The sequence below is a fragment of the Tarenaya hassleriana genome, unplaced genomic scaffold (assembly GCF_000463585.1).
Source record: "Tarenaya hassleriana unplaced genomic scaffold, ASM46358v1 Cleome1, whole genome shotgun sequence".
In the NCBI taxonomy this organism is placed as follows: domain Eukaryota; kingdom Viridiplantae; phylum Streptophyta; class Magnoliopsida; order Brassicales; family Cleomaceae; genus Tarenaya; species Tarenaya hassleriana.
In genome coordinates, this window is record NW_010960187.1 from 9474757 (window position 1) to 9498588 (window position 23832).

The 23832-nt window shown below is 33.9% G+C and overlaps 2 protein-coding genes and 1 long non-coding RNA gene across 3 annotated transcripts in view; all 3 read left to right on the top strand.

Moving 5' to 3' along the window:
* The window catches only part of LOC104821477, a 2368-nt gene extending 1477 nt beyond the window's left edge, over positions 1-891 (top strand). Inside the window, exon 2 of the long non-coding RNA XR_773083.2 lies at positions 112-891. This is a non-coding gene — a long non-coding RNA (uncharacterized LOC104821477). The remainder of the gene's footprint in view (positions 1-111) is intronic.
* A 5762-nt stretch (positions 892-6653) lies between these two features.
* LOC104821482 (beta-glucosidase BoGH3B-like) lies at positions 6654-10954 on the top strand. The gene is made up of 9 exons (XM_010552389.2): positions 6654-6776; positions 7815-8049; positions 8213-8508; positions 8924-9069; positions 9156-9399; positions 9519-9623; positions 9709-9891; positions 10006-10210; positions 10316-10954. The coding sequence occupies exons 2-9, from the start codon at positions 7839-7841 to the stop codon at positions 10828-10830; spliced, it is 1905 nt and encodes a 634-aa protein (XP_010550691.1). The 5' UTR covers positions 6654-6776; positions 7815-7838; the 3' UTR covers positions 10831-10954.
* Positions 10955-15715: 4761 nt separating this feature from the next.
* LOC104821492 (syntaxin-132-like) lies at positions 15716-20695 on the top strand. Its single transcript, XM_010552403.2, is given in 14 exon segments — positions 15716-15968; positions 17119-17229; positions 17323-17379; positions 17789-17837; positions 18000-18020; positions 18023-18087; positions 18187-18260; positions 18680-18722; positions 18807-18867; positions 19177-19202; positions 19309-19386; positions 19468-19548; positions 19812-19877; positions 20186-20695. Coding segments are annotated over 14 exon segments (924 nt in total). The 5' UTR covers positions 15716-15950; the 3' UTR covers positions 20360-20695.
* Positions 20696-23832: the final 3137 nt, after the last annotated feature.

A 23832-nucleotide genomic window follows, 5' to 3' on the forward strand; every position in this document is an offset into this window, starting at 1 on the left:
GCCCTCAGTATCTTACGCTATATATATATATATATATATATATATATATATATATGTGCACTTACATGCAGAGATACATACTAATTGGTGCATTTGTCTGTAACTATGCAGAAAGCTCATGTCTGAATCCCAATTGCATCTGTCTCTATATTGTTTCCTTTTCATTTATTCAACGGTTAAACTATATTGAACACTATTCATGGGTCGCTTCGTATGATATGTCACACTATATATATATACACACACACACACATATATATATATATATATATATATGCATGTGTGTATGTAAATATGTGTGAATCATAGTAGCTACCCGTCAAAAAGATTGCGTTTTCTGCACATACGAACATTATTAACATACTTGTTATATCTCTTCCTTACCAAGAATATGTTGGTCACATGACTCTAGCTGCAAGTGAATATTTCTTTTAAAAGAAAAGAAAATATTATCGACATAATATCAAGACTTTACTGATTCGTACGTATTTATTTTTTAAACTGTTGTTTTAAGTTGATTAATTAACTTAATTTTGGTACCGTCGGTTATATGTGAATACATTGATTTGTTTTTTAGGTTATGATTCGATATTTTTTTCAAGTAAAAGCTGTTATCGAATGATAATTCTATGATCAGAAACAACCCTTATTTGATGTAATGGAATATGCTGTTCTAATCTTACAGTCTATATGTGTTTATAACAATCTTCTCATAACCAGCTCCATGGTACTATGTTGTAAAGCTTCATTAAAATGAATGAATGAGAGAGAGAGAGAGAGAGAGAGAGGGAGAGAGAGATGAATATGTAAGCACTAAGCAAACGCCTGTATTTGATTTGCCTCATCTTGGAGATGGATACACCGATATCAATATATGACTTGTTGAAGTTGTATTATTTTCTTATAATGCGGAAATTTATCGATCTTTTAATCCAACTAAATCTCCCAAAAGAACGGAAAAATCTAGATAAATGTGCATCTCCAAATTGAGACTCAAACATAATGTCCATCTCCAAATTAAGACTCGAAGATGGATTGAAAAATACCATTATCCCATTTCTTACCACTTGATCATCCAATTTAGATTTTTATATGGTTTTTTATAGATCTAAACAGATAATATCTGTTTATATTCACACTTAGTATTCATACGAAAAAAAATGAAATAAAATTAGAAAATCATGATTGAATTTTTTTTTTTTTTTTTTTGAATTTTGTTATTGGTTGGTTGTTCGTTACGAAATTCCATGGAACAGTATGGGCTGTACTCCCAATTTTTCGGCTGAAGCCCACGTGCATATGGACCCAAGCCAATAAAAAATTTAATTTGGGCTTTTTTTAAAAAAAAAACTCCATAGGTTTAATTGATTTAAACATTGAAATTATGGTTATATAAGGGTAAAATTCATTAAATTCGGCATAATGAATTATGCACTTTAAAATCACAATACTCTCATTCCTTACTCGATAATCGCACACGCTCAGGCGATTGGTATTGATTGGTAAAAAAACTGTTGTTGGTAGCGATTGCGAGTGATTGCGATTTAGAACGATTAGTTGACAGTGATTACGATTACGATTTGGTTTAAATTATAAAAAAAAAATTATTTTATTATATACAATACTAACCATTTTTAAAATATTTTTAATTAGTTTTTTTTACTATTATTTAATATCAAATAATTATTAAATTTATAAATAATTAATTATAAAATTGAAAATATAATTTTATTATCCATTTAATTTATTTTCAATGATAATTTTAGTATTAAAAATATTTTAAAAATATTTGTTGGTAAAACCAAACAATATCAAACATAATATATACCAAACAAAATTATTAATATATTTTTTTAATATACGTATGTATATATGTATTAAGTATATAAATATATGTATGTATATATATATGTGTATATATATGTATGTGTGTATATGTATGCATGTGTGTATATATATGTGTATATATATGTATATATGTATATGTATGCATGTATATGTTTATATATGTATATGTGTATATATGTATGCATGTGTATATATGTATGTATGTTCACGTGTATATAGATGTATGTATGTATATATGATTGTTTGTGTATATATATGTATGTGTGTATATATGTATATATGTATATATGTGTATATATGTATGCATGTGTATATATATGTATATGTGTGTGTATATATATGTATGTATGTGTGTATATATGTATGTATGTATATGTTTATATATGTATGTATGTGTATATATGTATGTATGTGTATATGTATATGTATGTATGTGTATGTGTTTATAGATGTATGTATATATGTATATATGATTGTTTGTGTATATGTATATGTATGTATGTGTATGTGTTTATAGATGTATGTATATATGTATATATGATTGTTTGTGTATATATATATGTTTGTTAGTATATATGTATGTATGTGTGTATGTATATATATATGTATTATATATATATGTATTTATATATGTTATGTATATACACATACGTAAGTTTTTTATATATATAATATGATATGTATGTGTATATATATATATATATATTAATATTAGGGGTATTTAGGTCATTTAATCAAAACGTTACATAATGCTATCGTAACGTAATCTTTTACCTACGATTAGAATATTGATGTCTTGTTGCGATTGCGGACGATTACGATTCCAACAATCATTTTTTCAATCACCCGTAATCACCAGAAGTCGCAATTACTGTGATTACGGACGATTGCCTTACCACCAGTCACATCCTCAATAGGTGTTGACATTTCTTGTTTTGGATTTAGGCTTCGTATTTTATCGGACTCGGGTCTTGGAACAATTTATGTTATTCGGTTTAATTTGGTCAATACTCGTTATATGAATATCAAATAGTTCGGTAAGTTAAGTTTAATTTGTTTTCTTTAGGGTTGTTCCTTTGAACCAAACGGAACTACAATATCCACCCTTGACCTTTTCTCGTGACGAACCATATATTAAAAAAAAATGTAATAAAATAGAATAAACAATATATTGTCTAATCAATTTAAAATAATTTTAGAGGAATAAATTGCTTGTAACTATTAAATTCTTCGTATTCAATTATGTGGACACACGATTGGAATTTTTTGGCCAAATCCGCACGCAGAGGGACATTTTTCAAAGTCAACAAAAATATATTAGAACCAAACTCGATTTGGTCGAATTTAGACGGTTGGGGTTTAGGTAATTAAGCAGTTAATCTATCAGATTCGAAATACTTAAATCCATTAGAATTTAGAAATCACAAGTTTACTCATTTTTTGACATTTTATTATTATTATTATTATTATTATTATTATTATTATTATTATTATTATTATTATTATTATTATTAGAGAGGAATAGAGTTCTACCAGAAAAAAGGGTGAAGTAGAAAAGTTAAAGACAATTACGTTTTCTGACTTGAAAACAAAACTATGTTTCAAATTCGTTAACAATTTTGACAAGTTTATTGCAAAAAAAAAAAAGTTCAGATAATATGTTATGCCACGTCAGAATACAGTAACCTAACAAATCGGAAATTTTCAAGGCTTTGAATTATCTACTTTTTTTTTAATGCAAACTTCTTGCTCATTTTCAAAACCTGTTGTTCTGTTACATTAAATTTGTAATATATATTGTAACATTTCAAATCTATAACTCTTGAAATGTCAAATATTTTTTTCGTCCCGGAGCTATAGTGTCAATTAAATAGGGTCCAAATAAATGGATTTATTATTTGCATTCAAGTTATGGATTTCTTTTTCTACATACGACAGGTTTTTAATTACCACAATTTCCAAACAGAAAATAGAATAATACAAGCGAAAATATATAAACCTATACTGATTATATTGTATGTGAACCATATGTGTTATTCGTTATTCTATTATAAGATGTGGTCGATCCATTCGAACTTGAAAAACGTCAAGCAAACGGAACTACATACGATTTCAATTCAAATTCACATATTTTGTTGCAGGGTCGGCTCAAATCATATTAACGGATAAGGTATTTTGTTGCATGGTCCAATTTTGTACATATATGTCTCGATATCTCTATCCTTTTAGCCGATAGAAACAACACGTGACACCACATCATCATTGAAAACTGATGAGATAAAATATAATGAAAAATTGCTCACGGGCCAAATATTCATATAATTGAGCACAAAAATGAAATTGCGATAATCTGCAGCACTACTAGATGCTTCTTGAACATTATTTTGAAGATTTAGACTTTTCGTCGTTTCAAAGTTACGTCAACGTCTATATAATAAAATTATAAAAGACGATCTATAAGATCTTAATTAATAGTTCACTGAACAAATTAAGTTGTGATTAATCCACTAGATGATGATTCATTGGTCGAATGGGTGACAAAATCACTTTTAAGATCGTGGATTCGATTTCTTAATGGAGAAGAGAGTACACAATTAATTACGTATCCAATGAAGCTTAAGGTTATAAAAAAATTTCAGTTATGAGTACTTTGAATAATATTTACAAATGTACCAAACATATAATATTAAATACCAAAATTACAAAATTATCATTCCTTAGGTATAATATACAATTTTGTCCATCTTTTTTTTTTCACTCTAATTGGTAACTATTCTTTGAATACAATTATTATAAACTATAATACTACAACTCATTAAAATAGTTTTTGCAAGTATGGTTTAGAAAATAGCTAAAACTACAGGATAACGACTAGAAAATGGTTACTTATAATGAGGGTGGGTGCGACTACTTGAAATCTACAGGTTTTCGGATACCGAGTTCATGGGTACTCGGAATACGTATACTTCGAAAACGGGTGCAATGAGGCAAAAAAATACAGACTACTGGTTCGGGTTCGAATTTTGTTTGAATGATAACGACCATCCTAGGATACCCGAATATAAATAAAATGATGTTTATACCCTTGATTTTAATGTATTACAAAAATATTTAAATATATTTTCAAATTAAATTATTAAAATATCCCTAAAATCAACAAAAGTCAATGATTTTCTTAAAATTTTAGGGTACCCTAGGATAATTGAGTTCATCGACGGAGATCCGGGCCACATATATTCGGACTTCACGAAAACGAAAACGAGATAATATTTTGTTAAAGCTCGTAAACACAAAAACGAATGTACTCGACAGTTATCCATCCCTAACTTATCATCCTATTCTATTGTAATAGTTTTAAAAAGAGTTGTACGTTAGCTTTTTTTTTTTTTTTTAAAGAGTATTTCCAAAATATTTTAATATAGCAGTACGAAAAGTAATTCTTTCCATTGATATATCATATAAATTAGTGCGATATAGTTGTTGCATTTTTGTAAATTATACTTTTCGAGAATGATACCTTTCATAATACACTGTGAAAGTTTTTGTAAATTCTAATACTATATATATATATATATATACTTAACAATGCCACATCATCTAATATATATAGTAACAATTTTTTTGTAATATTATATTTTGCGTAATAATGCGACATCATCTAATTTTGTCAAGATAAATACAAGATATGACATGATTGGTTAATGAATATGTTTTGATAGCCTTGTCGGCAATATCATGCACGCAAATAATTGGTAGTAAACTTTGTCATCATTAATGTGTGATTAAAGAGTTTCTGATTTAATTTGTTTAATGTTTTCTATCGGGTGGATGCATTAATTTCGGGAATCAAATCATTTCACAACCACGCTTTGCTATCTGGCAGGAGTGGGGATGAAAAGTTACCCACCCCGACACTCTTTGGGGTGAGCAATTAACAAAAAAATAAAAAAAAAAGACAAACTATTTTGTGAATTAAATAACCACGAATATAAAAATTTGTGGAAATTATATTAATTATAAAAAGGTAAAAGGATTACAAATATATCAATGAAAAAACTATATAATAATATCGACCTCTTCTCAAAAGAAATAACTTTTTTATATGAAAAAAACTGCATTCACCAAAATCAAGTACCTCATATAACGATATAATCCATAAAAGAAAGAACTTTTTATAGCTGTATAAAAAACTATATCTAATATATATCTGTACATATATATATATATAAATGTTAGCGGTTCAATTTTTTTTCCATGGACCTTTTATAGCTGTATAAAAAAATATACCTAATATATATGTACATATATATATATATATATATATATATATAAATGTTAGCGGTTCAATTTTTTTTCCATGGACCGGTAGAGTTTTATATCTATTTCTGTTGTTATTTATTTATTTTCTGTATAATATTTTTCATTCAAATATTCATAAGGAACGATAAACCGAATCAAAATCACTCATATTAAAGATATCGGCATAAATAGAATTATTTTTGTTGAAAAAATAAACCAAGCAGAGGGGAAGGTTGAGGGGCGAAAACCAAGAACATGTAATTGGCCACCAAAACCAATTTCACGAATGATTAAATATAAATATAAGGTTAAAAATATTCAAATTTTTTTTTTGTCACTTCAGTTCCTTTTTCACAAAGGAAACTTGATGGGAAAAGTTACGGCCCCACGGATACGACTGTATGTAATAATAATAATAATAATAATAATAATAATGATGATGATGATGATAATAATAATATCGACCTCCCCGTTGCCTTATATTATGCAACCCACTAACCAACTCTCTGCTTCTTACCCATTTCATACGTGCAACCTCTTCTCTCTCTCTCTCTCTCTCTCTCTCTCTCTTATTGAAGTCTACTGAGACATTAGAAGAACGACGCAGAAGAGGAGCAGTCATCTTCTCGGTAATCACACTAATCTCTCTCTCTCTCTCTGTATCTCTGTATATTCAAAATAAGAACTGAACAATCATGTTGGTTTATTTATACATCTGGATTCCTATTGGTTGTTTTTCCTTTTCTTTCTAGGGTTAATGCCGAGAAAATTTTCAGACAATCATATGCTAGGCAAGAGTTAGGACATGCACAGTAATTGTTACGGAACTGATTCAGAAGATTCCAATAGATTAGATCGTGACTCTCGCGATCAAAGATGGGTCTAAGAATATTTTTTGGGAAAGAATATGTCTATTAATTATTTCTTCTTTCTCTCCCATTCAATGCAAAGCACCAAGCTTACAAAAGGGATAATTAATTTGATTACAACGACGCTACATAGATATTTGGATCTTTTGGATTTCAGGTTTAGTTTGGGATTCAATTATTTTTTAAAAAGATTTTTTTTTCTTATTTTCGTACTCGATTTCATTTTCTTCTGATTAATTTGATTTTAAAAATTGTATTTAACCAAATTCTATATGCGGTATAATTAAATACTATTTGATTCATATCGATTTGTAAATCTACAAACCAGTTTTTACGAAGATACAATTATTGATATTGATATAATATATATTTTTTGTTTGTAAATAGGAGAAAATGCATGTTTTTAAACGAAAGATACATTCTACAGGAACAATATATACGTTTCTTTGTTTTGGTCCAACGTGGGTTCTCAATTATGTTAATTACTTCAATTGACATTATTCAATGATTATGCTATAATTAATATTAATTGTTTCATAATCATTTATTATTTATTATTAAACATAAATTACTATGCTTTTTCTTGCTTCCCCGGCCCGTTTCTGTCGGTGGGTCCAATAATAATAATAATAATAATTGATTTATTTTGCTTTAATTGGCTAAACTATTCAGTATTCACAATACTTTTCTCCACCATTCACTATCTTTTTATTTTCCATCTCAGATGGACCCGTTTCCTCTTTATTTTCATATAACCCAAAAAATCAACTGATAAAACATATTTTTATTTTTTTCCAGGTGAAATTCGGCTTTTTTCGGAAAATGGGAAACTTTAAAGTATTATTAATATTATTTTTGATCATTCCAGTTTTTGGAAAATCAAAATATATAAGATATAAAGACCCAAGAGAGAATACAGAAAATAGAATAACAGATTTACTGGGAAGAATGACAATAGAAGAGAAGATAGGACAAATGGTTCAAATCGATCGCAGAACTGCTTCACCAGATATCATGAAGACGTATTTTATTGGTATGTTTGCATGTACACACGTGTATATACATAAATTCTATACAAATATATATTCTTTATATTATTTTGGAAAATATATCCGCATATCAATCATATACTCCAATACGTTATGTATGTGTTAAACATGCAACGTATATATATATATATATATGCATTTACGCAGGGAGTGTGTTGAGTGGAGGGGGAAGTGTACCGGGAACGAACGCGACGGCAGAAGAATGGATAGAGATGGTGAACGAATTCCAAAGAGGGAGCCTGTCCACGAGGCTTGGAATTCCGATGTTGTACGGAATAGACGCGGTCCATGGACACAACACTGTCTATAGAGCCACCATATTCCCTCACAACGTCGGCCTCGGCGCCACCAGAGATCCTCCGCTCGTCCGACGCATCGGTGCCGCCACCGCCCTCGAGCTCAGGGCCACCGGCATCCCCTACACTTTCGCTCCTTGCGTTGCGGTAACAAAAAAAAAACACTCCATACCCTACTGATTCGTGGATATTCATCCCCGTGAGTATCCGAAATTTCAGATGCGAATGCAAGGTCGGATCCTCCGTATAGGCGAGAACCCGAGCCACGGGCTCGAGTATGGATTTCGTGTCAATTCTCAAACTTTCTCTCTCTTCTTGAATCTCGCCCTTTCGGCCTCGCCTCTTGTGAATGATTATTCCAAAAGATTGCTTAGGTGACAAGTCAGAAAGTCGCTTAGGTCACAAAAAAGGCGGATGATAATAATGTCTTAAGGAAGCAGCGTTAGGTCTAAAGTTCAGCGAACATTGAATCGAACACAAGTCTTTTCTTGAAACTACTATTAATACTTCATTTGAATAAACATTAAATTGCTCAGTTATTTTTTTTCCTCGAGAAAAAAAGGTTTGCAGAGATCCGAGATGGGGCCGATGTTACGAGAGTTACAGCGAAGATCCGAGAATCGTGGAAGATATGACGGAGATCATACCCGGATTACAAGGAGAACTTCCGGCAACCCTTCCTCGGGGAACTCCTTTCGTTGCAGACAAGTAATAAAAAAAAATCTAAGATTATGTTAACTCTACATAAATCTCAATCAAAAACATTTTGGCATTGGCGTGTTACTTGTGTGTAAGACGAAGGTGGTGGCTTGCGCCAAACACTACGTAGGGGACGGAGGAACGGTCCGGGGAATCAACGAGAACAACACGATCATAGACAAGAAGGGTCTGCTCGAAATCCACATGCCCGGTTACTACCGCTCTTTGTCGAAAGGAGTTTCCACCGTTATGGCTTCCTACTCGAGCTGGAACGGTCTTAAGATGCACGCTAACTACGATCTCATCACTTCTTTCCTCAAGAAGAAGCTTCGTTTCCAGGTACGTAAAGGGCCCATCAGCCAAGTTGATAGGAGACAGAAGAGATCAATATACAAGAAAACTTTACTCAGTACCAAGAATAACGAATACTGAAGACGATCTCCGAAATCTTTTTTCAGGGTTTTGTCATATCGGACTGGGAAGGAATCGATAGGATTACCTACCCGCCTCACGCTAATTACACGTACTCGATCCAGGCTGCGGTTAATGCGGGCATCGACATGGTGAGTTCATGCGTTAATAAGCCGGCCTTTTGCTTCTATCCAGAAGAGTAGGGCTTCATAACTTTTGATTCTGGTAATCTCACAGGTCATGATCCCTTACAACTATACAGAATTCATGGGAAAGCTAACCTTTTTGGTAAAAAACAAATACATTCCCATGGCCCGTATCGACGATGCCGTGACCAGAATCCTGCGTGTGAAGTTCATCGCGGGTCTGTTCGAAGAGCCCTTAGCCGACACCAGCTTTGTCCATAAGCTCGGTAGCCTGGTTAGTCGAATATCAAGCCTTGCTTTTCTTATTATCGTCGATACATACGAAAGATGGTATTAGCATTCTCCACTTCAATCTTTAGCTTAATACCTGAAAATTTTACGGCGACAGGAACACAGAGAGTTAGCGAGAGAAGCGGTGAGGAAATCGCTCGTGCTACTGAAGAACGGCGAAACTGGTGATGAACCATTGCTTCCTCTTCCAAAAAGGGCGAGAAAAATACTTGTAGCCGGGAGCCATGCTGATAATTTGGGGTATCAATGTGGCGGATGGACAATAACATGGCAAGGACATAGCGGGAACAATTTCACCGAAGGTAAATAAGGAGACATAAAAGCTATGAACTGTACGAGGTTTCTCCTTCTTGTCCTCTTATAACCAGGAATCAAAGCTCTTACCTTTCTGCATTTCTGCTGAAAAGGTACCACCATCCTGAAGGCAATCAAGAACACAGTTGATTCAGAAACGCAAGTCATCTATTCAGAAAACCCCATTGCAGAATTTGTGAAATCCGGCGAGTTTTCTCATGCAGTCGTCGTAGTAGGCGAACGCCCTTACGCAGAATCGGAAGGGGACAGTAACGACCTGACCATAGCAGATCCTGGACCGAGCACGATCACAAACGTGTGCGGGGTCATGAAATGCGTAGTGGTTATCATCTCTGGCCGCCCCGTCGTTCTTCAGCCGTACATTTCGATGGTGGATGCCGTCGTCGCTGCTTGGCTGCCCGGATCAGAAGGGCAGGGAATTGCCGACGTTCTGTTCGGGGATTACGGTTTTACGGGGAAATCGCCAAGAACTTGGTTCAAGACCGTGGACCAGCTCCCCATGAACGTAGGGGACTCGCATTATGATCCACTCTTCCCGTTCGGATACGGGTTAACCACAGAACCCGTGGATGACAGCCGGAAGAACAGCCTGAGAGATTCATGGTAGATTATTACAAGACATAAACCTTATCTTGTTTCTAAGTTACAGCAAACACGATCTGTACATAATCCAATACCCGAAATTTAATGCAAAAATATTCCTTTTTATAAAATGTTTTGTTCTATAGAAATATTGCTTAAGCCTGCCAATGAATTGTTTTGTTTTTCAGAAAGAATCTCTCAAAATAATAATATTTGACAACTCGATCCACTTCTGTGACACTTTGGCATGCCTTTGCATCGGCCACCACGCGGCCCAACAAATTATTTTGAGTAAATTAGTTGAAATATACAAACAAATTTTCATATGCTGAATTAATGGATGTGTTTATAAGCATTTTATTAAAGTCTATGAATTCATTTCCAATGATCATAATATAGAAATAGTAATGTGTGTGTATATATATATATTTAGAGTTATAACTATCTATAAATATATTTGTAATTCATTAAAATACTAATCCACCAAGTTTTTCTCTATAAAAAAATGTAATATAAAAGTCACTTTATTTGCTGTCATTTCGACCCTATAAAAAAAGAAAATATTAAATTAGCTCTGCAATATACACATATATATACTTAAACCAAAAAAAAAATATACACATATATAATATATCTATATCATGTCATGTTCATGTTTATTTCCGCTAGACATGCCTCCCCTGTCCAGCTGGGGAAATAGCTGATATACCCTCTTGCTGCTATTTGTACTTCTGATGATAACCTTAAAACAAAAAATTAAACAAAAAACACTCTTTCACATGTCAAAGATACAAACACCCTCAAATATTTATGAAAAGACCAAAAACCCTTTTTTTTTTTTAATTTAAAAAATTCAAAATAAAAAAATAAAAGTAACAACTTCATTATCTTCTCTCGTGGTTCTTCTCTCTCTCCTACCTTTCACCATTTTTATTCTCTCTCTAAAAAAATCACAGATTTTTATTGTTAAATCTCAATTTTCCTTCAGTTTTCTTTAAAAAATTTCGTTTTCTCTTTAAATCTTAAACTAGATTTGAGATTCAAAGAAGAAAAAATGACGATAACAAAGAACGTAACTTCAAAATCATCTTTATTTTATTTCACTTTTATCATCTTCATCCGTTCCCTCTCTTATTTTCATTTTTTTTTTCAATTTTTCTTTCGTTCTCTCTCTCAAAATCGTCGAACTCTCCTCCCTCTCTCGTCGATTTGTGCCTTAAATCTCGATTTCTCTCATAAATTTCGTTTACCCATCAAAATCTTAGGTTACATCAGAGATTGAAAGAAGAAGTAACGACGAGAGCAAAGAACATGATTCAAGTTCATCTTCCTCGTAATCTTCGAACGAGAATGAGAATTGTATGGTAATTAAATTTTGATTTTTTTTCAGATTTGTTTGATTTTAGATTTCTTTCAATTGAATTGAAGGTGGCTTCGAGATTGATCGATAAAAGTATTAAAGTTTTGGATATTTTTGAAAATTTCGAGATTTTGAAATAAAATGTTGTGTTTGTGGTCAAAATTGAGTGAAATTGATGAATTTCGATCACATGAGGATTCGAAGGATAAGGTCACACGGTCAGAGTCATAAAGCATTTGAGAAAGTCAGGACTGGATACATTACGGAGTCCAAGTTTCGAGAAAGAGCTTTTGTCACACGGAATATGGATTACAAATATTGTAAGTTTATACGGTCACATGGTCACACGGTCACATGATCACACAGTCACATAGTCACATGGTCACACGGTCACACGGTCACACGGTCACACGGTCACACGGTCACATGGTCACAATGTCACACAGTGATATCTGGATAATATTGCTGACATATGTTATGTCATCTCGTTCCGACGGCGTGTCTCTTGGGTGGATCAAAATCTTTATCTGATGGTGATGTACTCGACATTTAGTATATGGAGGGACTACCGCAAAATGATAACGATTGTGAATATAATGTTTTTGCAATCAACTATGTTGAAACGATTTATAGAGGTAAAGAACATACGTTGTGCCCCTTGATATGCGACGACAACGTCATCCTGATCCGTGAGCAGGTGATGGCTACAATATTTATCCGTGGTAAAGTTCAGAGTGTTAACTTTTATTTTACCAAGTGCTTTGTTTATTTTGTTTTGAATCCTAATTATGATTTTTTTTTGTTTGTTTGATAGCATGAACTTTTATTTTCGGTTTTTATTTATTAAAAATATAAATTTATTTATATTTTAGAGAAAAATCTGGGTAGAAATTGTTGTTGAGAAAATTTTGGACTTAAAACGTTGAAGGGAACATATATACGGCTGAATTCAAAGTGGAGGAAAAAAACACCTAAAAAAAACTGCATTTTTCGATGATTTTATGTGAAAATGGAGTACAACAAAATATGTTGAATTTTGTTAATAAAAAATCTGAATTTTTTAATATTTTACAGAAAATATTGGGTGAAAAATATTGTAGATAAAATTTGAAGTTAAAAATTGGGAGAAAAAAATATAGATTTGAAGAATTATATAGGGTTGAATATTCAAACTGGACCCCACATTAAAAATAAAAATAGAAATAATAATTGTGGACCCCAGAAACATAAAAATCTGTTGAAATTCTGACTAGTTCTTCGTGTGGACCCCACAGTAAATTTCGGTCACAATGGGTCACAGTCGGTCACAACCGGTCACAACCTTCGATCCATGCGATTTTTATTAATTTAATCACTCTACAATGTTACACGTCTCTCATAAACCTATTTTATATTGTTTCGAACATTAAAATATAGTTTTTACTATTTTTATGTTTCAAAGTTGTTATTCCAAATGTATTCCTATATGTTTCATAATGTTTTATGAGTAACTTTGATAAATTTGGTATATTTCATTTACAAACCCCTTAAAATATTTTGAAAATTTTTCATACACGCTATATATTTGATATATAGACTCTGATAAACCATCCCAAAGTTTAAAAACTGAATTTTGACCTAGATTTATCAATACATTTCGGTCACAGGTCACAGTCGGTCACAATGGTCACACAGTGCAAAATTGCACTTCGGTCACATGATCACAGGCTGGTCACAATGGGTCACAATGATGACTCATATGAGTCAATTTATTTAGTGTGTAATAAGAGTCACATATATGCCAAAATAAATAGTAATTATTGGGTAACTATATTTACTCAGAATTATTTTAATACATTATTATACAAAAAATTTTATACATTATTGTACAAACACAATATAACATTATTATACAAATATTTTTGGACATTATTATACAAATTTTTTTAACACATTATTACACAAAATAAAGTACACCATTATTAAATAAATTTTGTCTCTTCATTCCAAATTAGGCGTTCTCTCCGACATTGTCGATGTTAATGTTTCCTTTGAATAATTAATGATGTACTGTATTGATATAATAATGTGTTCATAAATAAGTTCAGATACAAATTAGGCGTTCTCGCCGACAAGTTCATATATAAATTCAGATACAAAATAATCAAAAACAAAAAATTAAAGTTCATAATTTAGGATTTTACGAAACAAATAAAAGGGGGTCATAGTTAATGTCCAAACACAAAAAATAAGTCACTTGGTAAAAAAAAAATTCACGTTTTTTTCGTCACCTTGCCATGAACAAATATTGTGGCTGCCAACTACTCATGAATCATGGAGACATTATCGCACATATCAAGGGACATAACGTTTGTTGTTTACCAAGATAAATTGCATCAATATACTTTATTGCAAAAATACCACATTCACAACCGTTATCATTTTGCGGTTTCTCTCTCCTCCTGTTGTAGACGTTCTCCTACCATTCACGTAACACTTTGTCAATATACGATGTTAGGCTTTAAAGACCATGTGACTATGTGACTATGTGACCATGAGACCGTGTGACCACGTGACCATGGGACCGTGTGACCATATGACCTTATCACCCTAATGATCTATGTCAATCATTATCCTAATGGCTCGTGACCCATATGACTATGTGCCCGTATGTAACCTTTATGACCTATCTATTGTGATCCGTATTATTGTTGTAATCCATGAACGATATGCACATTGTTACCTTTGTGCTCTATATGTCCACTTTGACTATTGTGATAGATAACTGTGTGATCTATGACTCAATTATATTCTAAAAACACTTAAACACAGATTTGATATGGATCTATGACAAAGCTTAGTAAATAATTAAAAAAATATATACAAAAAAACGTTAAAACCATCAATATTCATAAAAAGACGGGGATTTTCGACTGCCGCTTATATATTTCTAAGTTTCTGTTTGATTTCATACAGATTTTGCTATGATTTTGTCAAAATTTGAGGAAAAAATCCCAATTTCAGAGGAGAGAGAAAATAATGTAGAGAGAGAAAGCTTCAATCGAAAGAGAAGAATGGAGGAGAGAGAAATCCTAGTTTTGAGGAGAGAGAATACTGATTTTTATTTTAAAAAATAAATATAAAATAATATTATAAGGTTATTTTGGTCAATGTACATTTGAGAGGGTATTTTGGAAGTAAATTTTTTTTTTGGATAGGAGGAGGGTAGATGTAGAAGTCCATTTAGCACATTGAGGGTAAAAGAGATAATCCCCCTGTCCAGCTATGACAACTCTGTAAGGGTAGTTTCGTCATTCTAGTTACCACCGCCCAAAGGCCCAAAAAAGAAAGAAAGAAGTTCAATTCACTTACAGTTCCGTTGCTGAATTTTTTTCCCCGTTCCGTTTTAAAAAAGAGACCCCAAAAACCATCATCCTCTGCGACGCATGTGCACTGACTTCAATACATCTAAAATATCCCAGCCGTTAATTCTACACGAAGGATCCCATTTGATCTCGACGGCCTGTCTACTTTTCTCTCAGTTTTGTCTCGCTTATCTGCTTTTTTTTGTTTGCTTTTTCCAACACCAAGAACTATATATTTTCGAATTAAAACCCTAATTCTTCCTCGTTTCTTCTTCCTTTTTTTTTTTAAATTCCAATTTGATTTTTTTTTTGGTAGTTAGGACAGGGAAATTAAAGGAGCAAAAATCAAACAAAAACTTTTGATCTCCCAGTGTTCCAATTTTCTTTTGTTGCATTGTTTTCCTTCCGACTTTTGGAGTTTATCGTTGCTTTGCTTCGACCATGAACGATCTTCTGAAGGTGAGACTTCTGCGATTGTTTCTCTGTCTTTCCGACATTTGGGTTGTCTTAAATTCTTTATTTTTAGCATTTATTTGAAGTTGTTCGTTCGGAGTTCAATTTTGATCGATCCTCGAGAGAAATGTAGGCGATTGGCAACTGTTAATCGTGGCTACTGAGATGAATTCTTTTTTGTCTGATTCTTGCTGTGATACTTCGGCATTTGTTCGATCTGGGTTGAAAGATATGGATTTGAGTTAACCCTAGTTCCGGAATTTCAGTTTTGGTTCCTGAGAAAAAAGAGATCAAAGGGATAGTTATTGAGAAATTCACTTGCCTCGACCCTCCAATGTGAATGGTTCAGATCTTGAAGATTTTTAATCCAATAGATAGCTTCGCGCTGAAGTTATATCGTTGTAGACCACTTTTATCTGCGATTCTAAGTATTGGTTTCCTGAAGTTTAAATCTAGCTGAAGTGGAGTGGTTCTATTTGCTTATCTTAAGCAAGGAGATCATGGGCCAAGGCTAGAGCCATTTGCGTAGACTGTTGACAAGTAAAACAATGATTTCCACCATTACAATTTAACGACTATAGTCTTCGATAATCTGTATTCGTTTCAGCATCTGATTGTCATTTTCATGTAAAGTTTCCAGTTATAGTGCAGAATGTTAGGCTTCATCCTGATTCTTGGATTTGAATGTTTTCTTGTATCTCTTTCTTGTTTTTCATCCGTCAACAATCAACTCATGGAAGAAAAATCTGATGAACGCACATTAGCTGGGTCGCTAGGCTAGAATAGTGTTTTCGGTTATGGTCTGTGAGAATTCATAGTATTGTCTGGTCGGATTTTCCTTTGTCTTTTGGCTGTAAGCATAGACCGGGTGAGACGGGTCTTACGACTCTTACTGTTGTAGTGATATCGGTCTTACAGTTGAGAAAATATACTGCCAAAATCCATCAATACTTTGTGGACATGGGCAAGTTAATATGGCATACAGAATGAATGTGCACGGGCCATTCCTTTCCTTTTGAAATTTTGTTCTATGAATATGGAGCATATTCCAAATAATGTGTCGGGTCGGGTTTGAGAAGGCAGAGGGAGCTGGAAATATATGCTGCTAAGGTTAGTCTTTGATCATTCTTTAATCAAATTTAATGGATTTTCTCAGGATTCGTTTGAGCTCCCTCGGGGTCAATCTTCTAGAGGTGGAGATATTGAGTTAGGGGGACAAGGTCAGTCGAATCATGGAGATCAAGGACTAGAAGATTTCTTCAAAAAGGTACCCGCTGGTTTTCAGTTATGGGCCTTTATGGAATGCTTATGCTTCCGTACTATTCGCAACATCTCATCGTTTCCTTTTTCGTCTTTTTAGGTTCAAGAAATTGACAAACACTATGAGAAGCTAGATAAGCTTCTAAAGAAGCTTCAGGTATTATAACCCTTATCCTTTTTTAACTCAGCTTATTAGCTTTCTGCAACTCTCTTCAATACATGTCTTGTGCCTGTATAGTGTATGTAGTATCTGGCTGGATGTTTTGATATACTAGTCGTCGTGCTAATATGGATGTGTGTATGTTATGTCGTCTGGTAATATGGTGGATAATATTTGTATGAAAATAGCAGGAGAAGTATTGAAGTTAAACGGGTTAGAAGAGAAATTTTGGTGCTTCAGTTTCAATCAGAACTCTGTCTTGCATTCTACAGTTTTTCAGTCGGTAGTGAAGTGATGACTGAATTTTACATATTCTTGACCGAAATCGTGTCGTAAATGTGAGGGCTGACCGATGTCACTTGTCAATTGAACTCATGAGACTACTGTATGGAAACCTTACATGCAGGCTGCCCATGAGGAATCAAAGGCGGTCACCAAAGCTCCTGCCATGAAAGGTGGACTATTTATTTACTTTATGCGATTTTTTCGTCACCACAGTGGAAATTATTATGGAGTTTCGACTGAAACGATGCTCAATTTTGAATTTTTCGTTGAACTTAAGCTCAACTATATAAATGATTTGGCTCTCTGAGAATTGATCCTTATGTAATGGGCAGCTATAAAGAAGAAAATGGAAAAAACGTGGACGAAGTTGAAAGTATTGCCCGTTTCATAAAGGGGAAACTTGAGGAGCTGGATAGAGATGTAGGATAACTGGCTCCGCATCTACATGTTTTACGATTTTTTTTAGTATCTTATTGTTCCTTTTAGATTTATATTCGTTTAAAATTTTAAATGGTCTAGAATTTGGCAAATAGACAGAAGCCTGGATGTGGAAAAGGATCCGGTGTAGACCTCTCAAGAACAGCAACGACTCTGTGAGTGTTGTTTCAAAACATGTCCCTTTGATCCTTTTTTGAACTCCTTGGTTCGAACCTAGTGTAGGCTAAGTGCCGATTCTCTTATCTTCCGACAGGAATTTTGTTTTACTCCTTTCATCTTGTTCACTTCACTTTTAGAGTTGTTTAAGGCATGTGGTAAGAAGGAATGATTGCCTGAAACTCTCACATATCATGCTTAGAATTTGGCCATCCTACTGCATCTAGAGAGTGTGTGTGTATATATATTGAAATCTCTGTAACAAGTAATATGGTGGCACAAAGGATAAGTATGAACACATCTTCATTTCTGCGTTCAAGATGTGATCTCTTTGAACAATTCATTACGATTCTTTTGTCTATATCCGCATATAGTCTCTTTGGCTTGACCTCTGTGAACTTTATATCCTTTGTTCCAGTTCCTTGAAGAAGAAGTTGAAAGACAAAATGGCTGAATTTCAGGTGGGTAAGGAACTAAAAAAACTGTTTCGGTACAAGAATCGTCGTTTCTTTCTCAAGTTAAAATCATATATTTTTTTTCCTCAGACTCTTCGAGAGAACATACAACAAGAGTATCGAGAGGTGGTGGAAAGACGTGTATTTACCGGTAATTTTTTTTTCCTCAGATGATTTGATTTGTATGAAAGGGAGCCTCGACTCACGGTTAAGGTGTTGCCGTTGTGACCTAGACGTCACGGGCTCGAATCCTGGAAGCAGACTATTTCTGCAAGATAAGGCTTGCCTACAATACACCCTTGAGGTGGGACCTTTCCCCGGACCCCCGCTCGACGGGGACGCTTTGTGCACCGGGCTACCATTTATGATTTGATTTGTATATGCTAACTTTGCCCTCTACTTCATCCTACGTTTTCCCAAGATTTGAGACTTATGTTTTGTGTTTTTTCTTGATCGTTAGTGACTGGCCAACGAACCGAGGAAGAGGTAAAGCTTTTCTTTCTTTCTTTTTTCCTGTTTTGTTTTGTTTATGAACTTGATATTTGGACCATTTTATCTCTGTAGTCTCATGCCCTTCTTCCATAATCAACAGACAATTGACAAATTGATTGAAACTGGAGACAGCGAACAAATCTTCCAGACAGCGATTCAAGAGCAGGGACGAGGACAGGTATGAACTTTTCGCCTTTTGTGCTTTATTTATGTGTTCGATAGAGCAAGCGAGAGATTTATTTGAGCATGTTCCTCACAGATAATGGACACCTTGGCCGAAATTCAAGAACGCCATGACGCCGTTAGAGACTTGGAAAAGAAACTTCTCGACTTACAACAGGTATTACAGGCTCATTCCGTTGATTTTAATTCCTGTGCACACTTTCGTATGTTTGATGATGAATAGTTTTCAATGACTTGTAGCCTTCTCGGTGATTTCTTTTTTTTGCTTGAAAAATTCCCATTCTGCTGGCTTTGTGATCTTACATGTCCTGACTCCTGTCTTTGTTCACAGTTCTTGCCTCATCTTATTACATGTATGGTCTGATAATTAGCTTAGGTGTCTTTTATCATTCTTTTCGCGTTCTTTTCCCGGTATTGCAGATATTCCTGGATATGGCAGTTTTGGTTGATGCTCAAGGAGAAATGCTGGACAACATAGAATCTCAGGTAATCACAATTAGTTCTTATATATATATATATATACACCATTTCAGCTTCTCAAAACATTATATTGAATTGAAAGTTCATAGTTCATACACAAGGCTTCAAAGCAAGTGCAGTCTATTTAGTCACCCTATGAAATCATTCACAATTTTTAGAAATGTAAACTGTAGTATAGTATAACAGAATGCACCTATATGTGATCTTTTCTTTGAATTCATGGGTCGGGCACGGATTTTAGAAAACGAGGATACATCTATCCCGGGCATGTGGTTTATGCTCGTTTTCTCGGGGGGTTTTCCCCCTCGTTATAGGTTTCGAGTGCAGTGGATCATGTACAGTCTGGGAACACGGCTCTTCAGAGAGCGAAGAGCCTTCAGAAGAGCTCGAGAAAATGGATGTGCGTCGCCATTGTCATCCTCCTTATCATCGTCGCCATCATCGTGGTCGGTGTTCTAAAGCCTTGGCAAACCAAGAACGGCGCGTGAAAACCTCGTCTTTTTGCGCCCTCGGCCACAAAATCCGATCGTCGATGATATACAAAAATATCGGCCTGAAAATGGCGATATCTCGCGAGGATGATTTCGATGATCTTCCTCGAGTGTTTGGTTGAATGGTTTTTGAGGTTTTGTGTTGCAGAGAGAAAAAAAAAACCCAGAAACTGAAACTGTTCTTCCTTAGTTTGTTGTGATCATTATTCATAATGGCTTTTGCTTATTGTATTATTCTTTTACTTGGATCAACCAAAACATACCATCCTTCTTGCCCTTTGTTCCTTGTGAAAATTGATTTTTTATTTATAATATATTTATGGGTTTTACAGATGTTAGAGAGTTCAACACATGACGGTTTTTTTAGTGAAATTGTCTCTGTAATAATTTGGAATTATTAAGAAATAAACGTAAAAGTGTTATGAATGTCTATATTTAATTTACTTATGTAACTCTTTTTCTTATTAATTCAAATGGTGTTGTTTCTTTTTCTAAAGCCTATAAATAGGTATTTGTAATCACATTTGTAAACACACCAAGAAGAAAGAACAATTAAAGAAATACTCTCCCTTCTCATATCTCCTTTTAGCATTCTTAGTTATTATTATTTTTACAACACGTTATCAGCACAGATAAGAAATGAATCGTTAACATTTTTGGAACGAATTTATGGTGATATATGTGGTCCAATTCATCCACCATGTGGACCATTTCGATATTTTATGGTTATGATCGATGCATCAACTCGATGGTCACATGTGTGTTTGTTATCATCTCGTAATTTAGCTTTTACAAGGTTACTTGCACAAATAATACGATTACGAGCACATTTTCCTGACTATCCAATAAAAACAATTCGACTCGATAATGCTGGTGAGTTTACGTCCCAATCATTTATAACTTATTGTATGTCGGTTGGAATAAAAGTGGAACATCCTGTAGCTTATGTTCACACTCAAAATGGTCTAGCTGAATCATTTATAAAACGAATCCAATGGATTGCGAGACCTATGCTTATAAAATCTAATCTCCCTATAGGGGCCTGGGGACATGCTGTTCTACATGCATCACAACTTATACGCATCAGACCTACAAGTTACAATGATATTTCCCCATTACAATTGGTTCATGGTCAGGAACCAAATATTTCCCATTTACGAATATTTGGATGTGCGGTATATATTCCAATTAGTCCACCACAACACACAAAAATGGGACCCCAACGAAGGATGTGAATTTATGTTGGATATGAATCTCCATCTATAATCAAATATATTGAACCAACGACTGGAGATTTATTTACTGCAAGATTTGCAGATTGCCATTTTGACGAATCATTATTCCCAACATTAAGAGGGAATAATAAACAACTGGAAAATGAGATATCATGGAATGAATTATCACTAAAAGGTTTAGATCCTCGAACAAAAGATTGTGAACTAGAAGTTCAAAGGATAATTCGTTTGCAAAGTATTGAAAATCAACTGCCAGATGCATTTATTGACCACAAAAGAGTAACAAAATCTCATATTCCAGCTGTAAATGCTCCTATTAGAATTGATGTATATGAAGAGCAACCTACGATTGCTAGTGAGTCTAAGGCACGCATGAAGCGTGATAGACCAATTGGTTCCAAAGATAAAAATCCTCGAAAAAGAAAAGGAGCAAACAATTATGATAATAACAAGGATATTTCTCCAGAAGAGACCGTTGACATTAGGGCTGGACGTTTCGGTTCGGTTCTTCGGAACCGGACCGAACCGAACCGTTAAAACGGTATTTTTCCCGACCCGAAACCGTTGTTATTTCCCGAACTGTACCATTTTTAGAGAACCGAATTTTCCCGGAACCGAACCGAACCGAACCGAACTTTAAAAATCCCGAAAAACCGAATATTTTTAAAGGAAATCTAACATTTTTTTTAATAAAACCCGAAACCGAACCGAACCGATACCGAAACCGAACCGAACCGAATACAATAAAAAACCGGATTGGTATCTATTTTTGTAAAACCGAAAGAACCGAACCGATCTATTCCGTCCCGAACCCGAACCGTTTCCCGAAATGCCCACCCCTAGTTGACATAGTTAATAATGAAGAGAATCAGGTACCTACAATTAATGATAATGAAGAGATCTCGATTAACTACGTCACTACGGGAAAACGATGGGACCGAAACAATATAATTGTCGACAATATTTTCGTATATAATATAGCGCGCGATATCATAAACGAAAATGAGGATCATGAACCTACCTCTATAGAAGAGTGTAGAAATAGAAAGGATTGGCCAAAATGGAACGAGGCAATCAAGTCTGAATTAGAGTCATTTAAAAAACGAGATGTCTTTGGACCTATAGTCCAAACACCGAAAGGCATTAAACCAGTAGGTTATAAGTGGGTATTTATAAGGAAAAGAAATGAACAAAATAAAATTATCAGATATAAAGCACGACTTGTTGCACAAGGTTTTACCCAAATGCCCGGTATTGATTATGAAGAGACATATTCTCCTGTGGTGGATGCAATAACATTTCGATATTTAATATGTCTGGCAGTACATGAAAGACTTGAAATGCGCCTCATGGATGTAGTCACAGCCTATTTGTATGGATCATTAAATCATAATATTTATATGAAAATCCCTGAAGGATTTAAAGTGCCTGAAGCACATATTGATAATTCCCGGGAAATTTATTCAATAAAGTTAAACAAAGCGTTGTATGGATTGAAACAATCAGGACGAATGTGGTATAATCGTTTGAGTGAATTTTTAACCAAAGAAGGTTATAATAATGATCTTATATGTCCATGCGTGTTCATAAAAACCATAGGATCTAAATTCGTCCTAAATTCATGTTTATGTAGATGATTTAAATATCATCGGTTCTCCTGAAGAGTTATTACAAGTTGTGCAATGTTTAAAAAAGGAGTTTGAAATGAAAGACCTTGGAAAAACAAAATATTGTTTAGGTCTTCAAATTGAACATCTAACAGATGGAGTTTTCTTACATCAATCTACTTATTTGGAAAAAGTATTTAAAAGATTTTATATGGATAAAGCTTATCCATTAAGTACTCCCATGGTAGTAAGGTCATTAGATGTTAATAAAGATGTGTTTAGACCTCGTGATGAAAATGAAGAACTACTTGGCCCCGAAGTGCCATATCTTAGTGCTATTGGAGCATTAATGTATCTTGCTAATAATACACGTCCTGATATATCTTTTGCCGTAAGTTTGTTAGCAAGATATAGTTCTTCATCAACTCGAAGACATTGGAATGGCGTGAAACATGTATTTAGATATCTTCGAGGGACCATGGATATGGGTTTATATTACTCCAACATGACCAAATCAGATTTAATTGGTTATGCAGATGCAGGATATTTATCAGATCCGCATAAAGCCCGATCTCAATCAGGATATGTATTCACTTATGGTGGAACTGCAATTTCATGGTGTTCTACA